The sequence below is a fragment of the Lonchura striata genome, chromosome 4 (assembly GCF_050655825.1).
Source record: "Lonchura striata isolate lonStrDom1 chromosome 4, ASM5065582v1, whole genome shotgun sequence".
In the NCBI taxonomy this organism is placed as follows: domain Eukaryota; kingdom Metazoa; phylum Chordata; class Aves; order Passeriformes; family Estrildidae; genus Lonchura; species Lonchura striata.
The window spans coordinates 31,445,051-31,465,512 of record NC_140706.1 but is presented as its reverse complement, the minus strand read 5'-3'; the positions used below and the strand labels follow the sequence as shown (position 1 = coordinate 31,465,512).

General features: G+C 36.9%; 1 protein-coding gene across 2 annotated transcripts; it reads left to right on the top strand.

Annotated features, from left to right (window-relative positions):
- Positions 1-8,368: 8,368 nt before the first annotated feature.
- On the top strand, positions 8,369-20,257 carry TLR3 (toll like receptor 3). Of its 2 annotated transcripts, XM_021556089.4 has the most exons (6): positions 8,369-8,684; positions 8,942-9,077; positions 11,402-11,850; positions 12,966-13,157; positions 14,773-16,598; positions 17,373-20,257. In XM_021556089.4, the coding sequence occupies exons 3-6, from the start codon at positions 11,407-11,409 to the stop codon at positions 17,599-17,601; spliced, it is 2,691 nt and encodes an 896-aa protein (XP_021411764.3). In that variant the 5' UTR covers positions 8,369-8,684; positions 8,942-9,077; positions 11,402-11,406; the 3' UTR covers positions 17,602-20,257. The 2 variants fall into 2 exon arrangements, with proteins under 2 accessions (XP_021411764.3, XP_085434827.1); XM_085578701.1 differs by lacking the exon at positions 8,942-9,077 and having other exon boundaries at positions 8,371-8,684.
- Positions 20,258-20,462: the final 205 nt, after the last annotated feature.

Here is a 20,462-nt window from a genome sequence, read left to right as displayed (position 1 = left end):
TTATATACCAGAAACTACGTGTGCTGTATTTACAATAATGTGCCAATATCTGTCATCTACGTTGAACAGTGTGTCCCCAGCCTGAACCAATAGAAAAATGCCAACACTACAGTGAAACATGGAGGGCATGAAGAAGGAGAAAAAGGACAAAACACACCCAATTTCCTCCATCTTCCCCTTTGAACCCCTAATCTAGAAACCTAAAATTTTTCTTTTGCACCTGTGCCACATTTAATTATTACTTATATCAAACACTCAGATCTTGTAATTAATCCTGTAAGACTGAAAACTCTTTTTCCATGGACAGAGATCAGAGACAGTGTCTCTCAGGGCTCTGTCCAGGGGGGTTTCTGACCCTCTGCCAGGGTCCCAGGCCTTCCAGGGCAGCCAGAGGGAAGCTCTGGATTCCCACATCTCCCCCTCCTTTTTGAACCAAGAACACTTCTTTGACAACTTTGTCCAGGGTCTACTGCATGCACTGAAGCAAGCACAGCACAAGCATCAGAAGAATTACAATACCCTATAATTATATACAACTGTTTTCAAAATCTCCTTCTACAACTCTTACTCCAGGGAAGCTAGAACATAGGCATAGTATTTTGGCTAAATGCATGTTCCAGGTTTATTTTCTTCATCTTCAGCAGTAATGTCAGGGCAATGAGTTTCAGGCTGGTGAAACCCACAAAATCTTTCTCAAATCTTTCAAGATTCATGCAAGACACATGCAGAAACTGCTGCTTCAGAAGGCTTCTAGACAGTCCAGAAAGCACTGCTTGGCAAGTTCCCCCTTCTTTTCCCCACTGTGTATTGCTTCTACAGACTGTAATGCTGCAACATTAAAGTAACAGTTTTGCAGAACTTTTTAATGCTCTTCTCATAATTTCTTCTTGCTATCTGTCTCTTTACATGTGCTTTCTCCTGAAGCAGCTTCCAAACGAGTAGCCCTGCTTTCATCATCCAATAAGCAGAAGAAAGAATTGAAACCTTAGCAAAAAATAATAAACTAAATCTGTCAATAGAGATTATTTTTCAGGTTATCTTAACAACAAGAAAAATATCAGTGCTAGTTTTTACTTGTATCTATTGATCAAATAACAAGAAACTTGTCTTTAAAAGACAGTTTCTGACTGTGCATAATGTCAATGACATGATTACAACCAATAGACCAACATGTTGCATGTTTGTACTTTCCTTTTTGGAGAAACAGGATACAGGGATCCTAAAATCTCCCATTTTTTTCTGCTAAAAATAGATTTAGTTTCCTGAAAAAGTAATGCCTTAACCTCTGTATTGCTGAGCAACCCAGCAATTCAGACACGTGTGGTATAATATCTGTAAACCACAAGCAAACTATCAGTTGGCAGGAAGCAATGTCTTACTTCATGTGACAATTTTTCTTATAATTTTTTGTCCTGTAGACATTATAGACAGGTCTATAACAAATTTTCTTATTGGGGGATGCTACCATTGTCAATGTGTTTTCACTCCTGCACCTTTCCTGTGCAATATTCTCTTTGCTTTTCACTTTGTGCTCCAGGTTTGGGGTTCCTTACATTTTAAGTGGTGTTTTGTGGTTTGTGACAGTAGCCTGTGAGGATGTTTGGTAGATTGTCCTGATCTGGACTGTCTGTAAAAGCAGGAAGCAGATCCCAATGACATGGATTGTCACTTAAAGGTTTTATTTGGCTGTGTTGCTTGGCAAGATTTTCTGCAAAATGTAAAATCATCTCTTGCAGAATCTTTCTATCTCTCAGTATCTTTTTTTTAAATTAACAATGATCAGAAATTAGTTGCATAACACAAGGTTTCAAATGAATATTAAAAACTAATTTAAGTAGTCTCTCTGGTGACCTTCAATCATCAATTCATGCATATTTCCTGTGTTATTAGCAGTAAGTGATAAATCCTTACTTCTGGTAAATTAGGTCAGAATTCACCCAATGTAACCTGCTGTGGAGCAAGCTGCCAGTCTTAGACGGAATTTTTCTATATACTCTGTTCTGATCCCTGGTCCTCAGGCTTCTTATGTTTCTGTGTGCCTGGGGTGGTCTCATTACTGCAGCAAGGATCCAGATTTTAAGTGCATAAACTCTGTACCTCACTTTCTGTTGTTAGCATAGATGTAGAACACACTGCAAGATTTCTTCTTGTCTTTACTGCCCATTTAAATTATCCTGAAGCACCTCCTGATCCTTTAGAAAATAGAAGCCCTACCGATAACCAGTTTCCAATGTTGCAGACATGCTGGTTTAGTTGTGCTAAACAGTGTGGTGACTCACACTTCCTTAACATTGTTCTGCAGTTTTACTTTCCCTAATACAAATCAGTTTGAATGTTATGCTGTTATTCCATTAAATTCCCCACTGGGTCAAAATTACAGCCAAGTTACTGGTGCATTAGGTAATTAAATCCACTTATCAGGATGGTTAATGGAGAACAGCAGAGCTATTACCATGCAGGGGAACATATTTATATGCAAATGACTATTTGTATTTGCTTCCAATGTTGTTTCAATGTAAATGTTTCCAAATTTATTTTGTATGCTCAAAACAATAAGCTGTAGGCAAGAAAAAACTGACCTCAAGGAATGCATTTTGTGCAATACAGTAAAAAAATTGTAATAGTCTCTAGCTTCAAGACACTGAATAAGCCCAGTGCTTTACAATTTGTTTTTAAATATGTTTTCTTGAATTTCACAAATTTAATAGATTAATTTCTGTCCATAATAGTAATATTTCCACTTCTTACATAAAACCTGGCATAATAATTAAATGAAATTGTAAATGTGTATCAGCTGTTAAACCTAGTATTTTATTTAGCCAGTTACAGTAGGACACACTTCTCTATTTTTCTTGCCCTTGTCCTGGCTAGGAGAAGGAATTGAAAGACTTTGTTCCATGCTTTATTTATAGATAAACGTTTTCACATTCTTAATCTTAGAAAAGCAACAGATGTTTAAGGTCTGCAGGTGAATTTGGTAATAATATAACACACAGGACCTCATATTTCAATCTAGCAATATTACAGTTAAAGCCTGATATTTTTGCTAGCAGTTATGGTTGATCTTTGTTTTTTTCTTCTCTGTGAATGATTTTCTAACTCTCTCTGTCTTGCAAAGAGAGGGCTACAATGGCACTGTAGACAATGGACCTAAAAAAGCTGTTTATTGGATTCAAATAGCTGTTGTGTTCTCTTGGATTCAGAATGAAAAATATAAATTTTCAATACCTGTAAAACCAAAGTTTTGTTCTAAGAACATAGAATCATGTTACTTCATCCTATACTTTTACTGAGTTAATAATTTTTGTGTTACCTTTGTTGCATTTAAGATTACACAGGTCATATTTACCACTACTAAAATAAAATCTAACATGAATGAGAAAGTTGAAATTATTTGATATTTCTTCTTAAAAAACTTCTTCCAAGTAGTTTTTCTTCAGATACCAGAATCTGTTTTTATAAGGACTGTTACAATTTCTTTGGCTACCGCGCTCAGCAACCTCAAACCTGTAACTAAAATTGGATTATGTTGATTTCAGTAGTTAATAGAAGGCAAAGTAAACAAAGTTGTATTGGGAGCAATGTGTGAATATCCTTGAATTCATCACAATAAAACAGAGCATTGCCAAAATCTCACACAGTTAGGTAGAATAGACAAAAGTAGGATCATCTCTGTGGAGTCCATGTAAAGTCCATACTTCCAGAAGGCTCACCATCAATATTCACTGCATTTAAAAGCATGCTCATGATTTGATTACTACCTTGTAATAGAAGTTGGATGTAGCAACTCGTGTATATGGCTGTTGTGATACACTTCAGGAACTTTTTAATACCTGGCAGCTGAGAATGTCTCCTTTCATTGTACTGAAATTTGATAGGGTTTAAAGTATACTTATTTTCATGAGGAAAAAACAACCTGAAGAATAACTTATTGCAACTATTTCCATATTTTCATGAGAGACATTAGAAAATAAGTATGGACAAGACATGCCCTTGGGCCTTTGTAAAGAAGCAATTTTGGATTAGAAGTCAGCTGTCAGCACAGCCAAATACTTCTTGGGGATGAGGAATTACAAAGTGTGTACTATCTGGCTGTTTTCATAGTTATTTACTTCTGTGCATCTCACCTTCTGTGAACTCAAAGGGAATCTGAGTATTTAAGGCTTTGATGCCACAGGGATTCCTCAGGGAAAAAAAAAATGAAAGAAAAAAGATACAGGATAGAGATTTCAGTAAATGAAAAGCTGAAATACACCTGTGCCTCTTTTAAATATAGGTTACCTTCAGATTCCAGAGATTACATTGCCTTAAAATCCTAGTGGGAAAATATTTCTAAAAGTGGTAGGCTTGCTCTTTGTGTTGCAAGTATGACTGTAAATCAAATGATGGATTTTCTACTTTATTATTAAAGTTTGCTGTGCTCACAGTGAAACCACTTGGCATGGGAGCCACTGTACGTGACCTAAATTGGGATATAGATTTCTTGTTGGAAATATACTGTGAAAACATGCATGGCAATGTGCCAGAAAAAGGGGGAACAACAAAAAAGGAAGGGATTCTGAAAGCAGACAATTAAATACTGTGGGAAGATGCTGTTAAATAGAAACTATTGCAAATCAAAAATATTTAATATGCATGCTTAATTGAGAAATCTGGATAAGAACAAGATTTTAGGAAGGCTGTCAACTTTTGGGGAGAGTTCTTGGAGATACAAAAATATTTACGTAACACAAGAATATCTAAGTCCTAAATTCTAGCTTCTTTACTACTTCCTTACAGAAAAAGGCTAAAACATTTAAGAGCAATAGTTATATATACCTGCATCCAGTGCTGCAAACGTGAAACATTGAGGGACCTCTGTTATAAAATGGTGGTATAATGAAGGGAAACATTTTGACCTTCTCTAACTCTGTCTAAAAGGTTAACTTAAAAGTTAGTGACTTCTCCTTTTTCTGGCTCTAGGGTTCTCTCTTTGGGGTTAGAATTCCCTGGATGAAAAGTAAAGTCATTGACATAATATGTGTGCTAGTATTGATGCATCCTTGCTGGAGCAGTGCAAGATAAAGTGAAAAGGGTTGCAAAGGCTGCCTTTGAAACTGTCACAATAAAGAGAGGACAGGTAGTGTTTGAACAGGAATCCATCCTAGAGCTGAATTCTCAGTTCTTTAATTTGCCTCCTGGCTAGGCTAAGTAAAGCAACCTAACTGTAGTGAAATGAACTTTTGTGAATGCTCTTACAAGCCAGAATATTTCAGATACCTGTTCTGCTCAGGGAGTGTGACCTATTCTGCAGTAGCAGTTGATCTTTACAGTCAGTGCAACACATCAGAAGTGTCAAAGCTAATGAGTCAAGGCTGTACTTTATCTCTGCATATTCACTGGCATTTTGAATGTTAGTTCCAGGTGATAAGCACTTTAGTCAGAGCCACTGCTCTTGGCTGGCTACTAGATACCTTAAATCCCAAACAATGGCTGAGTTCTCAGCTACCTGCCCAGGTCATGTTCCCAAATTTCATTCACAAACACATTTTTAGTCCACAAGAGGAATTAAACAAAGAAATACATGGAAGTAAATTCTTCTGTCTTTGAGGTTTGGGAGGATGCTAGTGAACATATTCTGCCTGTGAATCCCCAGGTACTCTTTTCCATTTTTGTGTCACAAAAATCTAATATAATTTAATTTTTATGACTTGTAAAATTAGCAGTATTGACTGAGCAGCCTTAGAGGAACTAGTGCATTTAAAAGTCACATGACCTACTAGATACAACAGCACAGTAAAACCTAGCCAAATTCACATAATCACACGAAAAGAAGCATCTATTCTTGTCTCAGGAGGCACATCCAAGCTAACTTGGTCTGCCACACTGTTGTTCCTTCTATCTGCCTTGATGTTGCAGGAAGTCCCCTGTCAAGACTTGACTCAGATCTTTAGTGTTCATGTCTGCTCTTTCCTACTTTCTCTCTCCTGGTAGCTGTGCTCACTTCCAGACATCTTTAAATTCTATTTCCACGAACCTGTTCATTGCTGCATAGGATGTCTGAATCCAACCACAACAAAAGGTGCTTTCACCTTTTGAGTGGCTGATAGTCATTGGAAGTGTCAGCATGTATTCTCTCAGTTTAGGTCTCCCTGATGCTTGCAGTGTGACTTGCAGGTTACAAAAACACTGAAGCCCCAGTGTATTTAACTTACCCATGTGCTAAGGTAATACACTTTTTTGTATCTCAAGATCAGGTAAGATCAGTAGACTTCCTTTTCTCCTAGCCTCAGTTTTGGTGGCATGTTAGCTCTGGCAGTGTTCTGTGAGATACTGCATGCACATCCCCACCCTTCTGCATTTATAGACTGCATAAGCTTAAGCTGGGTCTGTGCAGCAGCTGGTTACTCTGCCCTTAAACATGTAAGTGAAATGGCTACATCCCCAGTATTCTGCCTGACTGGGTTTTGTCACCATTCAGAACCACCTCACTCAAGCTTACCCTAACCCCACTGTGAATACCATTGCTTAATTATTGTGCTGCTTTTTTTCTAAATTATTCTCTGGACATGTGGATTGCTTAAGTGTGCCCTCCATTATGTGCTGTCATGTTCTTTCCAGCACTTGAAATAAGTGTAGGGTTAAGCAGGCTACACAGTGGAATTATGGCAACTTGGGAACCTGATGGGATTGAGCACTGCTGAAGTAAGCACAAATGTATCACTTTGTTGTCTGCCTCAGAACTTCCAACCATACTTTCTGAATCTGCACTGGTTCTGTATGCCCTAGAGTGTATCTTGCATGGTGTATCTTGGTGGCATTGTAAATTTCACTCTAAAATGTTTTCAAGAGCTTCATGGCTTTGAGATTTTCTGTACTAAAATAAATTTTCTTACCTCCAGTGCAAGAGCTCCAAAAAAGTGGAGATTCTGACCATCCATGTGCTGTTGTCTCCCCGAGCCACTGATATTTTTGTAAGGCTAGAGTGCTGGAAAAGCCTTAGTAGAAAAATGAATGGCTTCACCAGCATTAGATGGTTTTCCTCCATTGTAACTTCCTAATAGTGTCCTATGTCTATAGGGAAGAGAGTTTTGAGAAGCAATAAATTGTGAGGTAAGATCAAAAACCACATTTTATCTGTAGTTATGAGTATGGTGTAGGTAGAGAGAAAATACCTGAGAGCATTACTATGCTGGAATAGTGATCCACAAATGTTGTTAATTATTATGTTTCTTACCATCAGTGTGATCTTCTATGTTCTAAAGCAGCAGAATTACAACACACAAAGCGAAAAATCCTCTTCAGCTGGCTGTCCTTCTGATCAAATGGCCTTATCCTGACATGAGCACACTGGACAGCATAGAACAGAAAATTACTCTTCCCACACCAAGAGGAAAGGGAGGATCAAGGTTTAACTGTGAAATGGGAATGAAAGGCTTTAGAGCCTTTCAGCTCCAAAGGATTTTAGTTCTGTCTCAGTTTGTGTCTCAACTCCAAGAATAAAAATTAATTTATATTTGGCAATTGCTGAAAGAATTCAGAGAACAGAAATAGGAAGTAAGGACCTCAACCTCTTTGTTACCCAGCCCATCTCCTATCCAGCCTCCTCCACAGCAGATATGCTGGTAGTCCCAGATTTAGAGAAGAAACCAGCACAAGCTCCCTCCCCACCCCCCCCCCCCCCCCCACCCCGAACTCTTGATGGGCAGGCAGTTAACACATTGCTGCAGGTTATAATATCAAACACTTCCAATGAAGAATCAAAGCCCAGCTTTATTCTTTTCTGGGTTAGTCTGCAGCTACTCACTCTTCCCCTCCCACTTAAGAGGAGACTGTACAATTACTTAAAAGTGTTAGGTGACTTCAGCTGTTGGTGTGTCCTACGTATAGCTGGATCAGATTTGCAGAATATTCATGAATGCCAATGTAGTTGAAGCAATAGCACATCTTGTCATGTCCAGAAGCTGGTCCTGAGAAAGTCTCCTCCAGGAAACTGATGGTCAGGTCCTTTGGAAAGCAGGGACACACAGATACCAAACAGTATGAAGAGGACACACATCTGAAAGCTGTACCTGAAACCTAGACTTTTAAAAACAATTTGTCGGTTCGTTGTTTTTTTTTTTTTTTAAACACAAAATATTTTATTTTCTCTCTTAGAAATGACATATATCACTATCTCACATAATCAAATTCCCTTTTAAAGGGAATACTGTGCATGGCTCTGTAGGAAATGTTGTTGCTGTTTCTACTTTAAAAACTAATATTCCTATGTGTGTAAGCTGTCGGTCAGGCTATAGGCTTTTTGGAATATGTCCTTGAGGACTTTCGGAGACACTGGAAATAGCCAGGGATAAATTGTAACTGAGTTTTAAATAGGATCGTGTGATGATGCTGCTCATGCGTGACAAATCTGTGTGTTTCAACCCGTTTACTTGCGGTCAGCAACCACTTGCAGCAGCCCGAGTGTGAGGTTGGGAGCTATAAGCGCCCTCAGCACCTCTGACGCTTTCCTTCATCTCCGGGGCCGCTGCCCGGGATGCTCATCCCGCGGCCCCGCCGCTCCCGCTTCCGTCGCTGCGCCCGGCCGCGCTTTCGGTTTCACTTCTTCCCACCCTGGGCGCAGTGTTTCCTCGTGGTTTTCGTGTGCTAAGAAACTAGTGCAGAGGTGGGATGCTTCCAGACACAAAAGGATAAAGCCCGCAGAGGTGAGTCGGTAAAATTCTTCACTTCATAGTAATAAATGTGACTATCGAGTTGCAAAGGCAAGGTGCTGCTCAGGAGTTTGGGTGATATCCTTGATCCTGGATTTCTCTTCACCTGCAAGTTAGCCAAATCAATGCCAGTTTTTAAAGTTCTTGCTCATAATGTTAAAACTGTATTTCTTTCTTTTGCCCGTCTGAAATGCTGTCCCTGAAATTTGATAATGGGCGTGTGCTTTCTTCGCTGGACCCCTAAACAAAAGAACACAAAGCTAAAACACCTAAAGCTGGTTCCAGATTTCTTGCAATGAAAAAACCAGGAAAAGGCCTCGCTGGAAGTCAGCTAAAGAACCTGTTTTGTGACTGCGCAGTACATTTTTCCGCCTTTCCAATTTAAAGGTGAGCTGGCAACAATTGCTGCAGAGGCCAGCAGCTATCTGATCACCCTAAAACAAACCCTGAGAATGATGCAGACCAGGATGCAAGCTTCTGTCACAGATAGCTTCCCTTGTGTTTTCCTTATTGTTTCCAGCATTTGAGGTGCAGAGGAAAGAGGCAGGACAAGTGGTGCTTTATTTTTCTCAGCTGGGGGCACGGGTTGTGTGTTTGGCAGCAGCCATAGCAGGCCAGGCTGTCTGCAGGACCAAGAGTTTGCTATCCCCTCCTCTTCCCCAATAACCAGTGGCAGATGAGTGGAGAGCCAGGCTATGAGAGTTGCAGCTTGTGGGGCAGCCTGACACTCAGTACCCAGCAGGGAATTGTTTTTTTCATTAAGGTTCCTTTTAAACCATCTTTTGTAGTCCTTTATGTGTGCCTTTGCAGTGCTTTGTGTCCCTCTATCCCTTGCTTGTACCTCCACTCTCACTGGGTTATACAACTGTCTCTCCTTAAATGACCAGGTTGTTCCCAAAAAGGCAGCCATAAGGTTAATCTCTGGCCACTATAATGTGATTTTTTGTCACTGGAGCAGTCCTAATGCATACCTTCTGAAAAGGCAGGTCAGCTATGGAGTCACACTCTGCTGGGGTCTGACCTGCTAAGCTCCTAATTGGCTGCAGGTTGCAGTGTCAACTCCTTAGAGTGTTTTGTTATGCTAGTGGAAATTTGTGTCTTTAGAAAACATCAGTTATGAAGAATTTTTTCCTTTTTTCTATAAAAAGGTGATGGTTTAATTTCTCTTCTCATTTCTTGTTTCATTGTTTCCTGTGCTCAAAGCTTGATCATATTAATTAAACACAGGTTCCTGGCACAGGAAAATGGGAGCTGTAGAAGTAAGAAAGCTCACACTTCCCATGGTTTAGTCTTTTGAGAAGCTCTTCTAGCTTCCTACTAAGTCTAGGCAGGTTTATTCCCATCTATAGCCTGTCCTGTACTGAGGCACTAATATCCTTCTCTGCCTGGGAGCCCATCCTGCTGAGCCTGAACTAATTGGTGAATTGAGGTTGGTAGGTGGGTTCCAAGTTTCTTGCCAGGCAGCCAAACAGATATGTGTGTAGCAAGACTGTGGAGACACTTTAAGCATCAGGGTTGAAAGTATAAGCTTTATATTTTTTAAAAAAGAAAAAATTTAAGACAGGAACATAAGCTTACTGTCCTCTGCTACAGCATGAAAAAAACATTCTGGCAAGCACTCACAAAGTGTGTTCTTCCTCTATTAAAGATTAATTCTGTAGAGAATAATTTAGAAGATACAGAAGACTCTTCTTTTGATTAGAAGAAATGCCATTTAATTAGACAAGCTCTATGACTCACAAGGGTAGTCAAACCCTTCTGAGCTCTTACAGCTCTGTTCTGGTCAGAATATATACGGAATTAATTTTCTTCCTTGTGCAGTAAAATTTCATTACAAGACCACCAGGTGAATTTAAATCTAATGGATACTAAATGGAAAATGAACAAAATATGAAAAAACCTAAGATTCATTAGAAAGGTAATGATAAAACAGGTAGAGTCATTGAAAATTAGAGTTTCAATGTTGATCTGCTAATCTAAATGACAAAAAAAACATGGGGTGGAGTATATAAATCCTTGAAGATATAAGTTTTCCTGAAAGTATTTGGATAAATGTATTGAATCTATGGTCAATATCTCCTCTACACCTTGGCTCTTCTCCATTTCTTTCTCTGATTAGGTTGTTACTGATTTATTTTCTGTGTTCTTACTTTCTCATTTATGTCTCTTTAGCCTGGTATTCCTTCTTTCTCTATAAGACGGTACGACAGAATTTTGTGTGATTGATTTGTAAAATAAAAACTGGCAAGAACAGTAAAAGAAAGAAGTGGTATATTACATATTTTTATTGGATATAACTACAAATATTTTACATGTAATTAAGCTCAGCAATCAGTTACTAACACGGGAAGCTTATGTACAATTTGTCATATTTATTGTATTTTAGTAATGTTAAAGCAATGCAAAATTAATCAGAAAAGAGAAAGTGACTGGAATTTTCATCGATAATAGATAAAGTTGGTAACTTTTTGAACATACCTATTTCTATGCAAGACAATATTATTGCTTTTAGATAAAAGTCTTTATTTAGGGAGATTATTAGACATAACTCTTCTGCAGAAATAAATACAGAAAAAAATTAATGGGTTAAAAGCACTGTTTGCTCACTATGAAATCACATATTTTTTAAGCTTTGCTTGCTTAGCCTTCAGTTGAAGATACAAGTCATGTCAAAATGATTGTAATTTGCAGTGTTCATTTTGCCTTTGCAGATAGAATGATGCGAAACGCTATTCTTTGGTGGAGCAGCTTATATGTCAGACTGATGTTTGTCTTCTGGCCGTGTGCACCAGCTGGAAAGCAATGTCATATCCAAAATGAAATGGCTGACTGCAGTCACCTAAAGCTGACTCAAATTCCCTCTGATCTTCCAAACAATATAACGAGTTTGGACATTTCTCATAATCAGCTAAAACATCTAGGTTCTGCAAATCTGACCAAGTACAGCCAGCTGGTTTACTTGAATGCAGGCTACAACATCATCTCTAAACTGCAACCAGAATTGTGCCAAAATGTGCCTCTGTTGCAGATTCTGAAGTTAGAACATAATCAATTGTGTAAGCTCCCTGACAGAGTCTTTGCTTCCTGCACCAACCTGATCGAGCTCAATCTGGGATACAACAAACTAAGTATAAAAAATGATCCTTTCAAAACCTTGAAGGTGAGAGTTAGAAATGCACCTTTTTATGTAAATAAAGTATAAATGGGCAAATTACTGTATTTTCCTGTGCATATACAGTACTGCTGTCTTGGTATCTCAAAATACCCAAAATATAATCTTTCACTGACTTTTGCTGATGAAGAAGCCTTGTGGCTTCTTCTGTTTCAGCATGTTGGAGTCTCAGTCATCTTTGTGAGTCAATGCTCTCCATTCCTTTTTCTGTATTGCATTCCTTTGAAGCACCTCTCCATGCAGGGTATGTACTGAGTGAGTAGGAGCAGCAGATGATGAGAATAGCAAAGTGGATGCTGTGGAATCTGAGCTGCCTGAATCTTAGCTGGTAGCCTAAATTCTATTGACGTTTAAGTATTCAAGCCAGGAAGGCCAGTGCTTAGGCTGAATGTAGTGTCTCAAAGGACATAAAAAATTGAGAAAGAGTAAAAATGTTTTTAATTGTACCTTTGCTTTCTGTGGTAGTTTACATGTGGTTAAATATTCTTGTCTGTGGCAGAGATTGGTGGCTAATTGTCACTCAGTGTTCCAATGAATACGCACGTGGTTTTTGAGTAGGTCTGAAGGTTCCTGCTAAACTCAGTATTCCAGTTCAGTTGCATGAAGTGTACATTGCTTGCATGGTAGGACTGCTGACACAACTATATACAAGAGTGCAGTCAGATTCCATGCTGGGAACTTCACCTTCCTCATTGCATTTACAGGGCTGGACCATGCTGAAAAAGCATGGAATGCAATGTTTAGTACTGCAGTAGTTGTAACTGCAGCCACCTGTAGGCTTTTGCATTTATCATTTTATCTGAGGTGGGGGGCCTTCAGTGAATTAAGGAACTTTAAGTAAATCTGGTTTGCAGTGGATACTTTAGCAGGTTAATAGCATTAATACCATTATAGTTACTAGTGTGAAAGATATAGAATACTTCTTCCAGCAGGAGCTTGAAAGCTTCCATTTCTGTATTACAAATTTATTTAAAGTGTAGTATTGCAATTAATTTCTAATCGGTTATACTCTAATGAAATATTCCTAAATATTTTTGTGTATTACATAAAATAAATATTTTAAAAGTATTTTTATACATTTTTTTCTTGCATCTTCTCTTCAGAACTTGAATATTTTGGACCTTTCTCATAATTCTTTAAAGTCAGCCAATTTAGGATTGGAGCAACAGTTGGAGAAACTCCATGAGCTCATGTTGGGTGGCAACCAAATCACTGAGTTGAAAAAAGAAGACTTCAGTTTTCTTAGCAACACCTCATTGAATAGCCTAGATTTGTCATCAAATCCACTAAAAGAGGTAGGAAGCATTTAAACAGAAATGTAACAGGTGTAAGTATAAGATGGAACTATCTTGATTTACCTATTATGATTGTATGGCATTTACATTACAATTTTGATCCACTGAGGTCCAAAACCCATTCTATTTTATATAGCATTACTCCTGACCTCCAGCAGTGATTTACAGAATTATTGTTTTGCCACTGAAATTGGCACAGGCTGGTTTCATATAGGCTGGTTCCATGTAGATCAGAGGTCTCAAGCAAGACCTAGATCTAGATGCTCTAAGAATCCTTACATGCAGAACTTTTTCTACACATGCTGAACGTGAAGGGCTGGCACACTTTCTAAGTGGGTAAAAAGTGTGGTACTATGCAAGTCTGCTTATACAATATAGGTTTCACTTCCCAGTTAATCAAAGAGAGCATTCAGCTTGTGGCTGTGGAAAGACCAGAGAAATTATCATTCCAGAAACATATACTCACTCTTTAAAAAAAACCAAAAAAACACATGGGTGCTTTGTCTTCCATCTATCTCACTGTGCTCTCTGACCTGCATCTCAGTGTTATGATTCTTTGAAGAGTGATGGTTAAATATGGCAATTCTAAACTGGTTCATGCTCAGCATACAAATACTAATTATGCATTGAATTTCCTTGGTTTGTTTGGTGGTTTTTTTTGTTTGTTTCTTTTGCTTTGTTTCCAGTTGATTGATCTCTAAAAAGTATGTACATTGAACCTACAATAATATTTTAAGGTGGTATAAGTTTGTATCAGTGCTAAGAGTGAATCCCACCATCCTATTTTGCTTGGCCACCCTATTTTTGATACCAACTTTTATGAGGCTATGCACTGGATCACTGGGGAAACTCTACAGATATTTTGACTTGGTTAGCTTGTAGCCAAACTGCTTCCCTACCTGGTTCACTGTGTGACTGCATGTAGAGCTATTCTGGCATAAGGGTACAGGGTGTGAATGAGTAAATGGCACTACTCCTTTATTGGGCACTGCTACTTTGTGCCACTTTCAGCTGTTCTGGTTTTACAGTACTGCTCTCTAAAAAGCAGCCTTTTGCATTTGAATCATTCTGAAAAATGGAGTAATTAATCCATCAGCTGATACCTTAATCAAGATGAGAGGATAAGACTATGATAAAAGCTTGTGATCCATATTGTGAAAACAAGTGTGTAGTATTAGATTTCATAGTAACTTCAGCTTGCACAGAGAAAATGGGTTTCTTCTTGTCTGTCTGCAGACCTAATAACTAGTAAATTAGTATACCTATGTCAATAAAAGAAAGCTGAAGAAAGATATCAAAAATTTCAAGATACTTCTAGAGAAGGAGTTTTGGTTGTTGGATGCAAACTTGCATCTCACTAAGCCACTTTCTATCTTCTAAAATAAAACTACTCAGATTTATAATAATCATGTTATAAATGATAGAAGCATTGTCACAAGAAGTGTAAACTCCAAAGTGTTTGTTTGAGCTTGGCTGTGAAGCAGTCTGAGTGTAGGAGTTCTATTCTGCATGAAAATCACAGTTGAAAGCCTTTCCAATATTTTGTTTTATTGTTCAACTTTCTTACATAATCCCCTTGTTTAGCGCAATACTTTTTTTTTCCTTGTCCTTTCAGTTTCATACGGGATGTTTCCATACAATTGGAAATTTGTCTGGCCTCGTACTGAACAATGTTGAACTTGGTGAAAATCGCACAAAGAAACTTTGTACAGAATTATCAAACACAGAGATTCGAAACCTCTCACTGAGCCATGTGAAACTTTCCTACATTGGCAAGTCAACCTTCCAGGGACTGCAAGGAACAAATCTTACAATTTTAAACCTTTCCCAAAATTCTCTCTCACTCATAGAAAATGACTCATTTCAGTGGCTTTCAAGTTTACAATACTTAAACCTGAAGATTAATAATATTCATGTATCTTCACGTTTATTTTATGGATTATCCAGCCTTAAACATTTGAATCTCGTAAACTCACTTAGTGGGAAAATTGAAGACTTTTCTTTTCATTGGCTGTACCACCTGGAGTACCTTATAATGGATAATAACAATTTTCCACGAATTACTGCTAATATGTTCACAGGTCTGAACAACCTGAAATATCTGAGTCTCTGCAACTGCAACATAAACTTACAAAGAATAACTAATAAAACATTTTCATCACTTACTAATTCTAGCTTACAGGTTCTCAACCTCACAAAAACCAGAATCTCTACAATAGAAAGTGAGGCATTTTCTTCCCTGGGACACCTGAAAATTCTTGATCTTGGTCTCAATGAAATTAGTCAACAGCTTACAGGTCATGAGTTTAAAGGTCTCAATAATATACAAGATATTTATCTTTCCTATAATAAAAACTTGACTTTGAAAAGTGAATCATTTATTTTTGTCCCAAGCCTTAGAAAACTGATGCTGAGGAAGGTAGGCTGCAGTAATCTGGAACTTTCTCCTTCACCTTTTCATCGTCTGCGAAACCTGACTGTCCTGGACATCAGCAATAACAACATAGCAAACATAAAAGAAGATTTGTTTGATGGTCTTGACAAACTTGACATCCTGGATTTGCAGCACAATAATTTAGCCCGGCTTTGGAAACATGCAAATCCGGGTGGCCCTGTTCTTTTTTTAAAAGGTCTTCCCAATTTGCGAATTCTTAATTTAAAATCAAATGGGCTTGATGAAATTCCAGTTCAGGTTTTCAAGGGTCTGTTTCAATTAAAACACTTGGATTTAGGATCAAATAATTTGAATTTGCTTCCAGCAACTCTGTTTGATGACCAAGCCTCTCTGAATTCATTGAACCTTCAGAAAAATCTGATAACCTCAGTTGAAGAAAAAGTATTTGGCCCACCTTTCAGGAGCTTGAGAAAACTAGAGATGGATTCCAATCCCTTTGATTGTACCTGTGAAAGCATTGCTTGGTTTGCTGATTGGCTTAATGAGACACAAGTAGATATACCTGGATTGAGGTCCCAGTACATTTGCAACACCCCACCTAAATATCATGGTAGTCTGGTTTTGTATTTTGATAGTACAGCCTGCAAAGACAGTGCTCCATTTAAACTTCTTTTTGTGATCTCTACCACTATTGTGATGCTGTTCATTTTTATTGTTCTTACCATCCATTTTGAAGGGTGGAGAATAGCTTTCTACTGGAATGTTTTAGTCAATCGAATTCTTGGCTTTAAAGAATTTGAGAGACAACAGGAACAGTATGATTATGATGCCTATGTTATTCATGCAAGAGAGGACAAGAATTGGGTGTCTAAAAATTTCATGTCTCTAGAAAAAAATAACCACTTTGAAATTAAGTTTTGTTTAGAAGAACGGGATTTTGAAGCAGGTGTATCTGAATTTGAAGCCACAATTAACAGCATAAAAATGAGCAGGAAGATTATTGTTGTTGTGACTGAACACCTTTTACAGGATCCCTGGTGTAAAAAGTGAGTAGCATATAAAATTTTATGTGTAAGGGGAAAAATTTCTTAAAAGATATTTTAACAAGATAATTTTTAACTGTAATTTTAAAAAAATAGCATTTAATGAACAATACCCACTCAAACTCTACTTCAATATATTTATCTAATATATTGTAACTTCAGAATAATTCCTAAGTTAATAAAGTTAATTGTTTCACACATACAGTAGAGTACATTTAAATGTTTAAGTCAATGTTGTAGTCATTTTCTTGGGTGTTTTTTGTGTTTTTTTGTTTGATTTATTTGTTTGGGGTTTTTGTTTTTTTTTTTTTGTTGTGGTTTTTTGGGGGTTTTTTGTTTGTTGATTTGCTGGGTTTCTTTTTGCTTTTGTAGTTTTTTTTTGCTGGGGGGTCTTTTGTTTTGTTTTGGTTGGTTGGGGTTTGTTTCCCAAAAGTCAGACTGACACCTTTGCAGATTGCTTTCCTTAAAATTACACATTTGAAGAAAAGCAACAATGAGTGAGACTACTAGCACCCAAAGATGATTTTTGTTTGCCTTTAAATTAGTCTTTTCACCATTCTTTTATAGTGGTCTTGTAAAGAAAGAGATTTTGCTAATCAGTAGATGTAAGTTATATTTTTAGAGCATTTTTTTTTCATTACAGGCAATTAATTTAAGAAAAGTAATAACCATTTTATATCACAAAACAGACATTAAGACCCCTTTTAAGAACTGTTTGTGTTTTCTTTTTCTGTCACATAATAGAAAACATTGATTTTTGTCTTATTTTTGCTTCAGTTTCAAGGTGTATCATGCTCTTCAGCAAGCTGTTGAACAAAGTCGGGACTCCATCATACTGATCTTTCTCGATGATATCCAAGATTACAAGTTATATCATGCACTTCACCTGAGAAGAGGAATGTTCAGATCTCGCTGCATCTTGAACTGGCCAGCCCAGAAGGAACGAATCAGTGCATTTCATCAGCACTTGGTGATGGCACTTAAATGTCAAAGTAAAGTGCACTGATTTTTGAACTACAGATTTGAATTATGGGGTCATTTTATTGTATATTTTCTACCACTGGAAAACTAGCAAGCCTTTCATGAAGGTCTGAAAAAGTTTGTCACCCTGTAAATATATGTAAGTGTCAATATAATTTAAATTTATTTGTTTATATTCATATTTTTGCTGATATTTTAATTCAGCTGCACTGAAGTGATGTTAAAAGGGATCATGGTGGATAGTAATTTCAATCAGTGTATTAAAAATGTGGTAGAAATTCTGAAAAGCAGTGAGAATCACTGATCTATTAAATTATATAGGGTAGAAAAGACAGACTCTCTAAGGGGATATACAAAAGAAAATACTTTAATGATAAAACAGTAAATTCTTTGTAGAAACTAGAGTGGACACTACTTCTTGCTTTTGAAACATGGGGATTCAGTACCCCCAGCTGGAAAGCTTTCCTTGTGAAACACAGTAAGTAACACAGAAAATTACTTCTGTAATTCAAAACAAGAATTTGCAGTTCAAAAGTGAGTTTCAAAGTGAGTTTTAAAACCTTTGTGATTATGCCTTCTGGTGGGCTAATACTGGTTGTTATCAAAAAGTGACTTTCAGGCTGATGAGTCAATTGATTTAATAAATTTGGTATCAGGAAAAAAAATTTTGCTCTTCTCTGGTGAAATTCAGAGAGGTGGCAGGACATTAACACTGAGACATGTCACCTTGATTCTTAGAATGCATACGAAACTATATGTGGGCCTCTACACAGAACTTGGAATTAATGTGAAGCATGGACAAGGTACAGCTACTGCACCTATATAAAATGAATAAAGGCACAGATATTTTTATAATATAATTTTTATAATATAACAAAGATAACTTTGTGGAGAAAGTGGTGCTACTGCAATTTCATTACAAAAAAAAATGCTACTGGTAAAGCAATAACCACAAAAACAAAGAAATAATTTTAAATTGTATCAGAACCATTATTGTGACCACAGTTAGAGGTGAAGTGGGAAAAAATTTCAAAACTAGAATAATTTTAATTTTTTTGTTTCCTTTTATTCCTTTTAGCTATTGATAGCTAAAAAGAAAACTGTAAAAAAATCAGATAGAATTATGTAGTTTATTTCTCGAATATTAAGCTAGTTTGATTTTTTCCTGAGCATATTTTACAGGAATGTGGGCTAGATGGCAATTGCTAGGGCATTAAGGTTCAAACATATGGGCTAGTGGCTTGATCTGGAGTGACCAGAGGCTGAGCAAGAGTGTTTATAATGTTTAACACTGGCTAAAATTTTATGGTGAGTCTGAGCACAAGTGATTGTAAATTAGACACAAGGCAGTAATTTGTATATTTTTGTTAATATTTAATTGCTGCTGCAAGGACTTCTTAAAACTGTCAGCTTTTAGTAGGTCTGTGATCCTTCAATAGCTCAGGAATATTTTTAAATTACTTTTTCCCCCTAGCATTTCCCTCATCAACTTCAATACCACTATTGCTACAAGAATGCTGTTTTACTGCTTTAGAAAACAGTTCTATACTTCACATTTTAAGCAGCTTTTCTCATTGCTTGCTATATGTGTAGATAAAAAATTGGATTTTAATAGATTTCCTATGTCCCATGATGATAAAAACTCAAACAAGACAAATAATTAGTGAAATAGGATTTTTCATGCACTGGAATAATGAAGGGGGTGCAGTTGTCTTCACTTGCTCGGGAAGTCCTGACTGAAAACAAAACAGGCTTTGTTTACAGCTGAAGTGATAGCTGATGATTCCTTAATTACAGTAATAGGATTATCCCCATTGTGATTCTTTCATCTCATCTTTCTGACCTTTTCAGGCGAAGTGACAAATTCTTTCTTTATGCTTAGGCCATGAAAGTTGAGGAGGCAAGTTGGTAATTATGGTGTACCAGGTATGCACCATGTCAATTGTTTGTTCTCTTACTTAAAGACTAATGTGTAAGAGGGTTCCTATCCTAAATCTGCAATGACACATAGCAGCAGAATTTCTCTTTCCACATCAATATAAATTGTTTAGAAAATGCTAGTAGTTCAAATTGATATTATTAGTATTCACATGGATATTAAAAATGACATAAAGATGAAGAGAACACATGGAGAAATTCTGCCGTGGAATGTGATACAAGAGGTCAGACTAGATTATCTAATGGTCTTTTCTGACCCTCAGAGCCTGACAAATGGCAGCATGTCTAAATTCATAAAGTTGTTTCTATTTTACTGCAAAAGCCCCCAAAATTGGTTTCAGAACAGTGAAAAAAAATCTTATAAATGCTTTGTTTTGTTTTAGGAATACAAACAAGAAGTATGTGGTGATGAATGAAAAATCTCTTTAAATTATAAACAAATACGATGAATACATTCTAAAACATCTATTTTAGTACCTAGATTCAGTTTAAAATAATTACCACAGTAAAAGACATTATAAAGGTTCACAATGTATAAAATAAAAAAAAAAAAGGTTCATAATGCATAAAAAAAGGCACAGAAGTAATAATCACAGGGCCAGTTGTAATCATCAGTTACAACATACATAAAATTTTCCTATACATTTTCCCTGTTTTTCTGCAAGTTACTTACTTCTGGTCTGCTCCTATAGATTTGTTTGAAAATTTTATTGAGAATAAATAAATGGGTTTACCATGGCTAAGAGTTGTAAGTGCTTTCAGGATTCAGTCTGTGTCTTAGCTGGGCAGTCTCTTTTGCAGCATCAAATTATATAATGCTGATTTGCTGATGAGCTGAACACCAAATAAATCAAAAGTTCGAAGTTCCAAACTTGAAATATCAAAGATATTACGTAGGATTAAAGACGAGCTATTTGTATTGAAAGCAGAATATGTAAAGGACTTGAG

Coding starts and splice junctions, on each gene's coding strand:
- TLR3 (XM_021556089.4), top strand. CDS start 11,407: ATGATGCGAAACGCTATTCTTTGGTGGAGCAGCTTATATGTCAGACTG. Junction 11,851..12,965: donor ATCCTTTCAAAACCTTGAAG/GTGAGAGTTAGA, acceptor TCTTCTCTTCAG/AACTTGAATATTTTGGACCT. Junction 13,158..14,772: donor CATCAAATCCACTAAAAGAG/GTAGGAAGCATT, acceptor TTGTCCTTTCAG/TTTCATACGGGATGTTTCCA.